General features: G+C 35.5%; 1 protein-coding gene across 1 annotated transcript; it reads right to left on the bottom strand.

Moving 5' to 3' along the window:
• Positions 1-6,178: 6,178 nt before the first annotated feature.
• Positions 6,179-13,224, bottom strand: LOC120347547 (dolichyl-diphosphooligosaccharide--protein glycosyltransferase subunit 1-like). The gene is made up of 11 exons (XM_039417579.2): positions 12,923-13,224; positions 11,947-12,092; positions 11,089-11,299; positions 10,386-10,633; positions 9,638-9,792; positions 9,222-9,321; positions 8,980-9,118; positions 8,649-8,816; positions 8,457-8,525; positions 7,749-7,877; positions 6,179-6,462 (listed from the first exon to the last, which is right to left on the bottom strand). Exons 1-11 carry the CDS (start codon positions 13,169-13,171, stop codon positions 6,280-6,282), a joined length of 1,797 nt encoding a protein of 598 aa, XP_039273513.2. The 5' UTR covers positions 13,172-13,224; the 3' UTR covers positions 6,179-6,279.
• Positions 13,225-13,570: the final 346 nt, after the last annotated feature.

Raw genomic sequence — 13,570 nt, 5'->3', positions numbered from 1 at the left:
TCGGCAATAAATTTGTCGCCAAGACGATGCCATACAAAACAAAAAAGATTTGGTCGCGAGAGTTACGTGAGATGACTGCCGTTGTTTTTTAAGCAGAATGTAAAAAAATTTATAATTAATAAACGGGAGTTACGACGCCCTTTACACATCGTGTGTATTAAACTTCCCTGGTAGGTACTTTGGTAAGTACTATTATTATTGTACCTATACACCTGTTGAAGTATTTCGGACAATTTCGAATTTAAAATAAATGAAAACCAGACATATATATAATAAGGAGGCAAAAGTAAAATGAACATTTATTGAAAAAGTTATTATTTAAGAAAGACAACATGATCGTACAATTCCGCCAAAACCTCGATGTTCGCAAGTGAGATGATAAATGAATACTTCCCTGTATTCGATCAATTAACTTTAGCGTATCGTTGTTCTGCCAACAAACAGCCGGGTGCAAAATATTTCCGTCCTGTGATATGCTCACAAATATTCTCAATATTAATATCATACCCTCGCGTATGTACTTTCTATTAGCTCTTTAGTGATCCCTTCCATCCCTGGCCAAGTCATGTTTCAAATATGTGAACATTTTATTCGACCATACATGGCCGGCGGGATGTTAAAATTGTAAACAAGAAAGAGGTAAAATCAATCGCGAATTTCGTTATAACGGCTCGTTTACGAATTGTTGCGCCTGTTATCGTCGAAAATGATTACATTTGTTGTATTTTGAGGCATTTAAGCAGTAATAATTAGGGCATGACATCATCAAAATCGTCAAGTGAGATCTTGAAATTGCAAATTCCGTAAATAAAATTGCGAATTATTCGGTAAAGAATTCAGCTTTAATGACCGTCGGGGTATTGTTTTGTTGAAAATTATTATTAATTTGAGAACGCCAAAAACATACAGTCCATACCGATGCGACTGCAATTTATATGGTCGCAATTGGTGTGGCGCGTTTATTAATAGTATAAAATAAATTAAACGAATATCAATTATAACCAAGCCTGTCAGCGTGTTTATTTTCTGTGGGCAGGAATCGTAAAATACCATCTTGAGACAAATTCACTTCTATTATAAAATCTTAATTTTCAGTTATTATGGTTATACAAACAACGTGTGGCAACTTTTTAATTTATCGTCGATCAAAAAACCGCACCACACTCGTCCAAACGTGTGTCGAGCTTGAACGACAGGAACAGATTCATCGACGACCTTAATTAGGGAAAATATGTATTTTATTGGGAATGCAAAATAAATGTAACAAAACGCATTTTTTGTGATATATATAACTTTGTATTTTCGGAAACGGGTTGCCGTGAAAGGTAAAATTTGATCTAAATTAATTGCAAAAATGTTTTATTTTAAATGTAACAAAACACATTTTTCGAGATACAACTGTATTTTCGGATACCGGGTGTCATGGAGAGTAAAATGTGATCTGAATTCACCGTAAATAATGTTTCATTCCAAATGTATTATAACGCATTTTTTTGAGATATAACTTTGTATTTTCGAAAACGGGGCGTCACGAAAATTATTAATTTAATGTTTTATCTATCGTCTAACTAACGTCTGGAACACATCATTTTCGGGGAGAACTCTAGCCCGCGAAACGTCATTCAATTTAAAATAGAGAATGTTTCACGCATTTCAAAACGGAAAATCACCAGTAAGTGGTCAGGGATTCAACCCTCCGGATTCAGTATTCTATATCCCCCGTGTCAGAACTTTCTGAAGAATGGAACAAAGAACCCGTCAAACCGCCGCGGAAGAAGGGGAGTATTTTTTTGCACTAATAATTAGGGCGTGACAATATCAAAATCGTCAAGAAACTGGTGAATTTGCAAATTCCATAAATAAAATTGTGAATTGCTCGGTAACATTTTAGCTATAATTATCGCCGGGGTATTGTTTTGTTGAAAACACGTTGAAACTTGAGGGAATTAGTTACAATTAGCGCCTGACCTCTATTAGGCACTCGAGCACTCGAAAAAAAAGCACTCGAGCCCAATCTTTTTAGCAATAAGTCGCATACGTGAAATATCCTGTAAAAGAAGTGCTGTTCATTAACGTCATCTCGTCTTATGACCACGCAGAAATGCCTTTATAGCCGAATTATTCAATCACTATTTCAAATCAACATTCAGGATTGGCACAATTTCAGATTTGCGAAGTTTATCACCATAGACATTCATGAGAAAGTTAATTATCGTCTTAATAAATATCTGCATCACGGTATGGACAATAATATTACCATTCGCATAAAATTGGGACGGTAAATTTACAAATCTTGATAGGTAATATTAAAGCCAGCGCAAATGTTAATTTGAGTCCTCAATGTCTTCAACAGCTGTTGCCGATGTGAACGAACGGGTATACCCGAAATATAAAACTTCGATGTCCGCCGACCCACAAGAATTCATATTTGTAAAAAAGAGAGGGCGGGAATATAGATTACCCAAAACCTGGATATCGCCGCCAAAACGATCGGTGACAAGAACAATTAGCGATTACAACGGAATTAACCAGTAAAAAGGCTTTGTTGCCGATTTTTTAATGTTTCCACCACGTTTATTCGGTACTTAAAAATATTCGATTTAAAAAAATATTGAATTTTGCCCACCCCTCCCCGCATATCAATGAGAAATAGTTGTGTAAATATCGCAAAAATCCGAAAAATGCCACGTCCTTTCAACATTGTGATTACAATAAAATGGCATTTAATGGTATTTTGTGAATTTGTTGATTTTGCAAATCTGTGACATGCTGCTAAAAGTTTCGTCCGATTTGGAAATCGTGCAGTTTGGTCACAATTCATCCAAAGTGACTATAACACGTTACTAACACTTTTTATAGTCATTTTGAATTCATCGATATCATTGATAGTCACATGACCACTCTCGTTCAAAGAAACGCCCCTGGAGCGTTTTTTGCAGGAGAAGCGGAATCCGTGTGCTTGTATAATAATCATATTATAAACAAGAATTTTGCCGTTAATGCAAAAGCTTTATCTCCTATGTCTGCATCTCATAGGTTAGAATTCCGGTAAATATCGTTATGATATGCAGAATTGAGTTACAAAAGTACCAGTATGTTACTTATTTGTCAACTTAATACTCGAAAATATTTGTTAACTTTGAATTTTTATTCCATTCAAAATCGGAAAAAAGTGCTATTTCTCTTCAAAATCGGAAAAAAGTGCTATTTCGCAGTCCCTAAAAAAAGTTGCGAAAGTGTTTCGCAATTTTCGCAAAAAAGTGCGCTAATAGTGAACACTGATGTACCATATCAGAGAAAATGAATTCGTCTTTAGATGTTATTACCTAATACAGTGTTTCCCAACCCGAGTCCGCGGAGCGTTTGAATGAGTCCGCAACTAGCCAGAAATTCATTGTGGCCGCAAACGTTTTTGCGAAACTCAACTATCAGCCTAGTTACGATTTACGTTAGAATTTACATAAAACATAAAAAGCAAGTTTATTCACATAAATAACATTGATCGAGTCAATAATTACTGCTTACTGAGTAGAGCTGGGCATATATTCCAATATCCAACTATTAGAATAGTAATTTACTACTCGAAAACTTGGTAACAGGTGACGCGACAGATTGATTTACTAATATATATACTTTAAATATTCTTTTAAGTACTAAATCAAGTTGTACTTTCTGGAAATTTATAGCAGATAGTAGGATTTTTTCTAACGGCGATAACAAATTTGCAAGATCACATAAAATATGTATCAAAACTAAATATAATAGGATAGGATTTTACATATTTATCCCCGGGGAGAGGAAAACCGATAAGACGGATTAATCATATGGCGAACCACGGCCTCTCGTCCGGTTACTAGTCCAGTCGGGCACTATATATATTTTCACATTATTATGTTCGCTGATTGCCGTGGCATTTTAATTAAAGAAGTAATGCTTCATCTTGTGGTAAGCCGACGCAACCGCGAGTTACCATGAACACAATTAAATTAAAATAGAAAGACATTTCAAATTCTCATCGTTGTCATGGATTGAATATTGTGCGACAGAATAGGCCATTGTTGAAATTCTTTAAAATTCTGTTGTGTTTGGTTTTATTGCTTCTTCACACAGAGTACGGTTGCAATAAACGCACCTCGAGTCCGCAGAGGTTTTCGCCAGTGAGAAAATAGTCCGCGACCAAAAAAGGTTGGGAAACGCTGGTTTAAAGCGTGTTTCAATTTAGAATATCATTATTTAGTAGGGATGGGCCGGGATTCGGATCCGGACTCGGATTCGAGTCCACGTCATTTTTTACCGAGTCCATAATCAATTCTGTTTTTACTAATTTACGCCTATGTTTGTACTTTTGCCTCTATAAATCCCACCACATACCTTAACTAGTTAAAATTCAAGGTTAGATCTGTAACAATATCTCTCGTGTGCATTATAAACACTCCTAATAAAACGACGACAGATATCCAGATAATATAACGCAAGTTAAAAACTATTGATCGCTTATAACAATGATATTGCGCCAGTCGCCTTCAAACTATCTATCCTTTTTGGTATACATGTGGTACACAATAAAATATGTGTTATTGCAATATTTTTGAGTTTTTGATTCGCGTAAAAATGAAACATGCTCTGAATCAACCCAATGTGGAATCTCATCAATACCTTTTTTAAATCGAGTTTATTGCGTGCAATCCTTTCGCTAAAAAGGCAATGGAAACCATGGAGGGTTTTTGAACGTTTACATGAACTACTAAATTGCAAGCAGATATACCACATTGTATTGACGACGAGTGGGATTTTTCTACCATATGCGCACATGGCATAGTAAATTTACGGCTAGAAATTTCTGTAATTATGTGAAAGCATCGTAGTCGAAAGCTTTTTATTTTTCATGTTGACATGTAAAAATTTCTGAATAGCCGCCCAAAATTGACGCAAGGTGGGCTGGAAATCCAGTTTACAGCCAAGGCGCACATTGCCCCACGTTTACGTTTGTATTATGGCCGCCAATAAAAAGAGGAAAAATATATATTTAAAATAATTCAACAGCTATCTGCGTAACCATTAGGCAAAAAATATGAGCTACGACGAATGTCTGTGAGCGCACGATGCTGTAGCACGGTCAAAAACATGTTTTTCTGCTTTTCCATTACGACTTCACGGACTCGGCAGATTCGATTCGAGTCCTTGACCTATTAGGCTATTACTCGGATTCGTCGAATCTCTGTAATGCCGGACTCGTCCCATCCCTAGTATTTAGAGATTTGGAACAATTGAAGGCAAAAAATATTGTAATATTCTTAGATTTTATTGTCCTGGGAAATGTCTGTTTAGTATCAAATTAAATCCAATGTTAAGGATATTTCCTAATAAACAATACATTTATAGTAGGCTAATACATTTACAATTTTTCAACATCTAAATCCAGCAATTTGCAAAATTCTCACTATTTGAATAAATATGAAAATAGGATAGGATTCGATTCAACTATTCTAGAATAGTAAATTATTCTACATTGCCCATCTCTATTGATATGGCAAGTCAGAATCAGTTATTCAATGTTATAAGTCATTACGAAACGTGCCATTGCGAAAACGAAATTCGACCAGAGACCGTGTCCGTACTCAAATCTGAGTAGTGCCAAACGTGTAAGGAGCATGTTCGAAAGCATATTCGTCTATGTATTACATCAGGATTAAATTTCGTACTCGCTTGTAAGATGTTATTTTGACGACGTACCGAAGGAAACGAAGTTGCATAGAATTTTAACGCTTTGGCCATGACACAGAAACAACATCATCCCTCACATTGATAAGTATAAGAAAACTAGGCACTCCCAAAGTATGTGCACCAAGATGGCGCACAACCTGAACCCTAACCTGGTACACATACTTCTGGAGGTGCGAAAACAATGCATCGTTTGATATCTTTTAAAAAAGTCAACATGCACGTTTCATTGTAGCAGGCTTTTAACACAGCAATAGAAAGTGCAAGTGTGCCATAATTTGAAGTTTAATATGGCGATTGTTTGTTCGTACACGAAAATATTGCCATAAAAAATGCTCTACCGGAAATGCATATTTGGCCTGCGAGTACAAAAAAATTGCCGACCACTGCCCCAAGGCCTCAGTCCTAATGCACCTTACATGCATACCCCAAAAGCAACAAAGTGTCAAAGAATACGTAGCTGAAATTTTTTCTATTTGATGAACTTTTTTACCTAGGAAAACATACAAATGGTGCCAAAATATTCATTTCCAAGGAACCGAAATACTGACAACTTTGTTACAGATTATCACATAAAGAATCCAATTTTTCTCGGATTTCATCAATGGAATGCTGATTTTTCTGATCCTCCGGAACATACTTCTCTTTGGTAAGCCGTTTGGATACAAGTTGCTCAGCTAGTTGGATGCTACGGTTGTATTTTTCCATAAGTTTCTGATCCATCCTCATCACGTCAGAAACCTGAGAAACAGAATAACAAGGTTTTTTAATGCATCTCCAGTTATCAGCTTCTACAAACAAACCACTACAGTCTAACGCTGACATGGGCAAACTGCGGCCTGCGGGTCAAATTTGGCCTGTTGAGCAATTCAATTTGGCCCGCCTGATGTTACCACTAAAACCAAATTTTGACGTTTCAACTAAAAATTAGCTCAAGGAATTTGGTGAGATTGCGATTAAATTTAGTTTTGGCACCAGGTTTATTGTTTTCCACTTTTGCTTTTCTAACACTGTAAATATTGTTCATAAATTGTAACCTTACGTTACACTTACATGGCTCGCCTGTCCAGGTTGTCAAAATTTTCAGCCCTTAGTCCAAAAACCTTGCCCACCCCTAGTCTAACGTCATTACTTTCGGAGTGCAGAATTGATGAATATCAACACGAAAACAGTCCGAATAGCACATGTCAAGAGTTAACAATCTTTTGAACATACCATAGATAGTGAAATAATTTTGACTAAACATTGACTGGCACTGGCAGTAACTGAACATTGTTCTTGTTATCTGCTAGGTAAAATGTGACATAGCTAATCTGAATGACTAACCACTGCATCTCTTTTTGCATATTTCACATCTAACTGTCTCAATCCTGGACTGGGAAATATATGACGATCTTTGCCATCTCTCCTTCTTCCAACCTTCTTTCTGTCTAAAACTTCCTGCCGAAAAATTTCATTTAAAAAGTCATCGATCACAGAGAATGTAGTTTATTTATGCATTTGGAAGTAAGTTTTAATGCAACCTCCTATTTACTGTACTGCAAGGCAACCCCTTACATTTTACAACTCTCTATGGAGATTGACAATTGCAAATTGGAAGGGGATTTTTTATCCTAAATAACTTGAATCTGTACTGTAAATTGATACATCAAAACGATTTAACTTTCATGTAGCAATATTCATTAACTAATTTTGGCATCTATGTCGATTATAAATAGATATCGATATATTCATCTGGCCAATACAAAAGAAATGGTTTCAACTAATAACCTGAGTTCCCAATTTAAATAATGTAGCTGTAAATAAAGGTTACAATATACAGAAGGTGTGCGAACATAAAAGTCCATCAATTCTTTCAAATGCATCATTGACCTATAGATTTAGCCACAATCCTAACTCAATTATTTATTCTGTTTGTATAGTTTTCCTAAACACATGCATTGATTAGATTCATTGCAGTACATTGCAAAAAAGGTCAGTATTTTCAATCATCTCTCAAAATAATGAATACTAAGCAATAGACAAACCTTCTCGTGCACATCAGGTCCATCTTCTCGAAGTTTAGACATCAGTCCATTAATTGTAGTTGTTGTTTCTTTGTGAGATTTATCAATCGACTTACGGGAGTTGGCAAATGCAGACGAATCTTTGTTGGCCTACATTTGGATAATAAACAGTTGGTATTGGACATTAACAAAGTTATTCAATGCACTATTACAATTTTTTATATTATAATGTACTTATTTTAGAAATTGGGTACTATGTGACATACCATTTAGACAGGACTCAGGGGTGGGAGTAATTTCATTTTACATTCGCAGAAAAATTCAAAATCTTGATTGATACCACTCAAACTGCCACAAAGCACACATCAGTATACCGAATAATCAGTTATAACCAATTATCAGTTATCGCTTCTCTTGCGCAATGGAAAATAGCACCTGCACACATATATCATTGTGTATAACTAGCTCATTGAAAATCAGCAAATGCACTTTCGCCTGCATATCGTGATAGCATTCTGGGTATACTTAATACTGATTTCACTGGTTGAAGTCAAAGGTCTGAAATATGCAACAGTTGGCTTTATGCAGTAGGGTTGCTGAGTTCCTCATTGTCAGCAAATGAGTCATGTGATAGCTTGCGAATCCCAATTTCCCACCCAGCTTGCCTTGACAATAACCCTTAAACAGTTTAGGCCCAATTTTATTGAATGACTTAAATTACAAATTTACCTTGAAATCTTTGATGGCAGTTTCATAGGAGTTGTAACAGATTATCCTTTTGGAGTGTTGTGCCTGGACCTGAAATTTCAATACATAAAAATACAGACTATTTACTGGAGTCTGGAATAAAACAAAAATACCAAGTTGCTCATTTTACCCAACGTTACAGCTAATGAGTATTGAATATGAAAAACACATTACCTGTTCAATAACACCCTGCACTCTCATTTTTGCTTCTGATACACTGTCATGTGTGATGGAAAAATCAAGTCTTACAATGATGATTACAGTGAAGAACAGAATGAAAAATGCACTGACAATCAATAGAGGTTCTTGAATCAACATCATAGGATTGAAATTGTAGGACAGCTGAAAAATTTCATTATTTAAATTGAAAACCTCAGCAATGAGCGTTGAAATCATAGCAAAGAAACTTGTCTAACATAAAATAACGAAAGCAATAGCAAACTAGGCATTCATTTATTTTCTAAAATTCAACATTCGATTTAGTATATACACATAAATAACTCACAGTAAAGTCCTGAATATGTTGTTCCAGTACATTTTTCTTTTTGAAAGTGATCACTGGCCTTCCAACAGTATCCAAATAAGTGTAATGCAAAGTGTCTTCCAAACGCTCCGCTTCATAGGGTAGCGATACACTTATCTGCCTATAATAAATATATACACCCCATCAAATATTGTTCCTTTTTGACTTGCACATTGTATGAAACGCTTACAAACACAGAAATACTCGAAGCAAAAAATACTAACTTTGAACTTTCCGGAAGAATTAATTTAACAGTCAAGTCATCAATCACCATATCATCATAAACATGGTCAACAAATCTCATTCTTAGGGCTAGTAGGTCACCTGCAAAACAAAAACAAGACTTAAAAGTGAGAAACAATTACTCAACCGAGATAAGATATTTGTATACTGCCTCCTAATCATTTAAGCTCAATGAAGGGCGAAAACTAATTTCTGCCCTATTGAGCAGTCCGAGACTAAACTGAACACTGATTCTAATGGGTAGATATAAATTTATCCAGTTATTAGCAAAATTACTTAGTATGCTAATAGAATTTTAAAAATGATGATTAAAATTAAATAATACAAACTATTCTAATATGGACATCTGCATTAAACACCAAAATTTTCCAGTCGCTTTAACTATTTAAAACAATACCTGTTTTGTAAAGATAAGTATAACTTGGGAGATTATATCCGATGTAATAATGAGTCTTCCATCCACCAAAAAGTGGGAAACGAGGTCTGATTTCCACTTCAACAGAATCATCATTAGTTATAAGGTTGGATGTTGATATGTTTCCTATCTCATCTCTGAAATGTAGCTCAGAATTAGTGCTTTTTAATTCACAGTATTCATTTCCTCAGAATACAGAAGTTAAAAGTAAGATTTTAAATACAATTCTCTTTAAAATGCTAGAATCTTGAGGTGACAAGATGATAGATAGCAGTTTTTATTAAATTTTGAGTTTTGGAATTCATTTTCAAACTATTGGAAAAAAATAACCCCAAAGTGAATTACATCAAACCTCCACTGTGGACATGTGCACATATATGTATGTGCTTAATTTTGAAAATGTTAAACCGGAAAAAACTGTGCGTTTTTGAAGGCGCACACAGAATTGCAAATTCCTATTTCAACAATTCTCTCCCATTTCCACCTGCCATGGTATATCAAAATTTGCATCCAGTTTTCAAACGCAAATGGAACAGTTCTTAATATCGCTAATATTTTATAATCACTTCGAAAACCCTTACGCAAATCTTTCTTAAGCAATGACATGCGAATTCAAGTATTTGTTCAAACAAACGACGCAAAATGTTACCAGTATTGATTTGTATTATTTAATTAGGATAAATTCTCATGCATGAGGCCTGCGATAATAATTGCGCTGCCTCCAACATACCTGTAATACACATCTGACGATGATGCTGGTAAGATTGTTTTGAATGACTTGACTGCAGATATTCCACTATTTGGCAATCTTTGATAATCATATCGACTGAATGAGCCCTTGAACTTGGCACCAGTATGTCGAATATCCAAGGTTTCTTCCACAGATATAACACCCCAATGTGATAGTTCAATAACTCTGGTCATTTTGGTAACAACGAGAAAGGGGCTGTTGTTCTCAAAATGCAATGTCATTGAACTCTGAAAATAAATAACATCAGGAAATTTTATTTTCTCGCTTTTCATATTATATATTCAATGGAAGTTGAATAAGAGATAATGTGCGTTCGCCACAGATCCATAATTGAATAATATTTGTCGCTATTTTAATTAATCATTTAGGTTATTACATCGGCCTAATTTTTGTTTGAGGATGGAGCATAAAATATTAGATAAACAGGGTGTCCATGAAGTCCCATTACAATTTCAATATTGTCAGATCTCAATATATTTTAACCATTTATTTTTTTACAATCAGTAAGTGTTCAAGCATTTTTACTTCATTTATTACATCTGTGAGGGCCAAAACAATATATGGTATATAAATTCCTTCGCAATCCCTCAAAAATATTTTAGGACTTTATGGGCACCCTATATGTCTGGTTTCCAGCAAGAAAATCAGACAAGTCCTTTATGTTTTGGTAAACATAACCTACTTGAGACAAAGGCTTGACATTGTCATACTCTTCAGATCCTCCATACTTTATTGTGCTGTCCTGGATCTCAGTTTTTCCTAATTTGGAATGATTTTCAACAACATTAGAAAACAATTCTACCGTTGTAGTCTGGGACTCAGTCATGTATGGAGAGTAAAACAAATGATTCCCGTTATATGTCACCAATTGTTTCTGAGATTGAGATATTTCTCTGAAGTATAATAACGATAGAAATGCTATTTATGAATATTCATAGATTCAGACATGGCAATGCAGGCATGGCTATATTTTGAATTTTGAAAGGTTATATTTAGATTGGTTTGGTATGAGCTATCAGTGCATGCAATTATTAATTGAGGTACTGTATATTCACGCATATAATATGACCCCCTAAAACCGATAATAAAATGGTGAATTTATGAAAATTCGCATATAAGCCGACCCTACAAATTGTTATACGCCGTACACGCAACAAATGGTTGCAGAAGAGAATTGGTGCGATCAGAGTTATGCGAGAAAAGAAAAATTTTAGTGTGATCAGAGTTATGCACAGATGAGCGGAACCCCCAATTTGGCAATTTTTTTTTTGGGGGGGGGGAGGGTTCAAACTCTGCTTATATGTAAGAATGTCGGTATGTAGAGGGAGAGATAGGGAGTGAAAACCACTCGAGATGCTAATCTCTGCATAATGGTTGGTAATCAATATAGCCATCCTAACCACAGCATAATGATGTATCCCAACAATATGCTATTGTGTAAGCAGTTTCCTTTTCATAGGATTTTTTTTCATAAATACCTCTGGTCCACTGTATGGACAGTACAGCTATCTTTTTTAGGACTTATGATATGATAACTTACTCAGGAAACGCTTTCAAAGAGTGGGTAAAGTATTCCTCAATGGACAGGCTGACAGAATCTCCAGCAACACAGGCTTTGGGTAGAGTGACTGAGTATATTCCCTTTCCTTTCTTGCCGAGACTGAGTGGATTGTTTTCTCCATCAACCTGGAATATAGAAGATTGGTATATATCGGAATAAGAAATTAGCAAGAGATTGAGTTATATTTAAACACGCTCAAGGACATGAAATTTCCTTTGTCATTCATAGCATTAGGCTTTATGTAGACATGAATAGGACCTTATCCATCCTATCCTATGTAACCTTTAGTGCGTGAATGTTGCAATAAAGCTGATAGGGATTCGCCCAATTTGGAGTGGAAGTGGTGACTCCTTTACGGCCAATGTGCCGGGGCCACGGCCCATCGAGTTGTGTAAAGAGACTATTCACTTGGCTAACACAGACAGTCCCCGAACTCATAATAGAACTATATTGTGAAAAATCTGAACAAAATTTTGTCCTAACCCTAACCTGGTACACATACTACAGGAGTATCCTTTTCTATAGCTTGGTATTTTGCTTTATTTTTAAATAAAGGCTCATCGTAAGAAAAAAATTTGGTGGCATCCCGCATTTTTTTGGGTTTGAATATTGACAATTTTGTAAAAATTGGAAATTTTGGTAAGCTAATTAAATTTTTTCTGATGGGGCCGCGGCCCATAGCTTGATGTGGCCCAATCAGATGAGCCGTGGCCCCGACCCAAGGGCCGTAGAGAAGTCACCACCCCTGTAGCCAATTTGGGTGAGAGTCACTTTGCTTATTAATAAACAAATACACAAACAGTGATAACAATATTAATAAACAAATACAAAAACAGTGATAACAATAATTAAAGACTCTGAACTGAAAAATGCATGTTGTTACGACATATATTACAAATACCTTTGAAGAGAAGTATTTAAAATTGGCTTCATTCTTAACTACGGTATTACCTACCAAATTTACTTCCAAAAAGGCAAGCTTATCGAACAGATCTGGCTCTACGTGAACAGCGATTTCACTTTCAGATGAAGATCCATCATTTCGCATAGTAACGCTTGTAGTTATTTTCACAATGTGAGTCTTAAGGTCTATCGAACGACCAACTTTAGAATTGACCCAAGCCCCTTCACTGGCGTCCATCAACATTATAAAAATCAGATTAACAAGCAGCAAATATTTTGCCATGCCTGCAGATTTGTTCATCCAAAGGGAATACTGTATAAAATAATCTATATCTGTATATAAATATTCAGGAAAAATTGGTCTATTATTAACACTTACTATTGAGATAGAATTTCAGTGACTGGAGGATAAACAAACTGTGCTTGTAAACAGTTTTATACTACTCACTACTGTATGACACAGATCCGATTCCAAGAACAGCTGTATAGCCCCCACATTGAAAGGGTCTGGTTTAGTACCCCATGTACTTCCAGTTGGCATGGCTCAACAATTTTTGCATATGTCATCTATAATCCTGTAATCCTAACTACGTCCAGACGCCAGGTATACAGATTTTTCGCCTCAGTCGTCTCACACCACTGACTTTTCAGATCACAAGACAGCAAGATAGATTGGATTATGATTTTGTTTTACAGTCGC

Source organism: Styela clava, chromosome 1 (assembly GCF_964204865.1).
Source record: "Styela clava chromosome 1, kaStyClav1.hap1.2, whole genome shotgun sequence".
NCBI classification, from domain to species: domain Eukaryota; kingdom Metazoa; phylum Chordata; class Ascidiacea; order Stolidobranchia; family Styelidae; genus Styela; species Styela clava.
The sequence above is the reverse complement of the archived record's forward strand: the minus strand, read 5'-3'. Positions and strand labels throughout refer to the sequence as shown.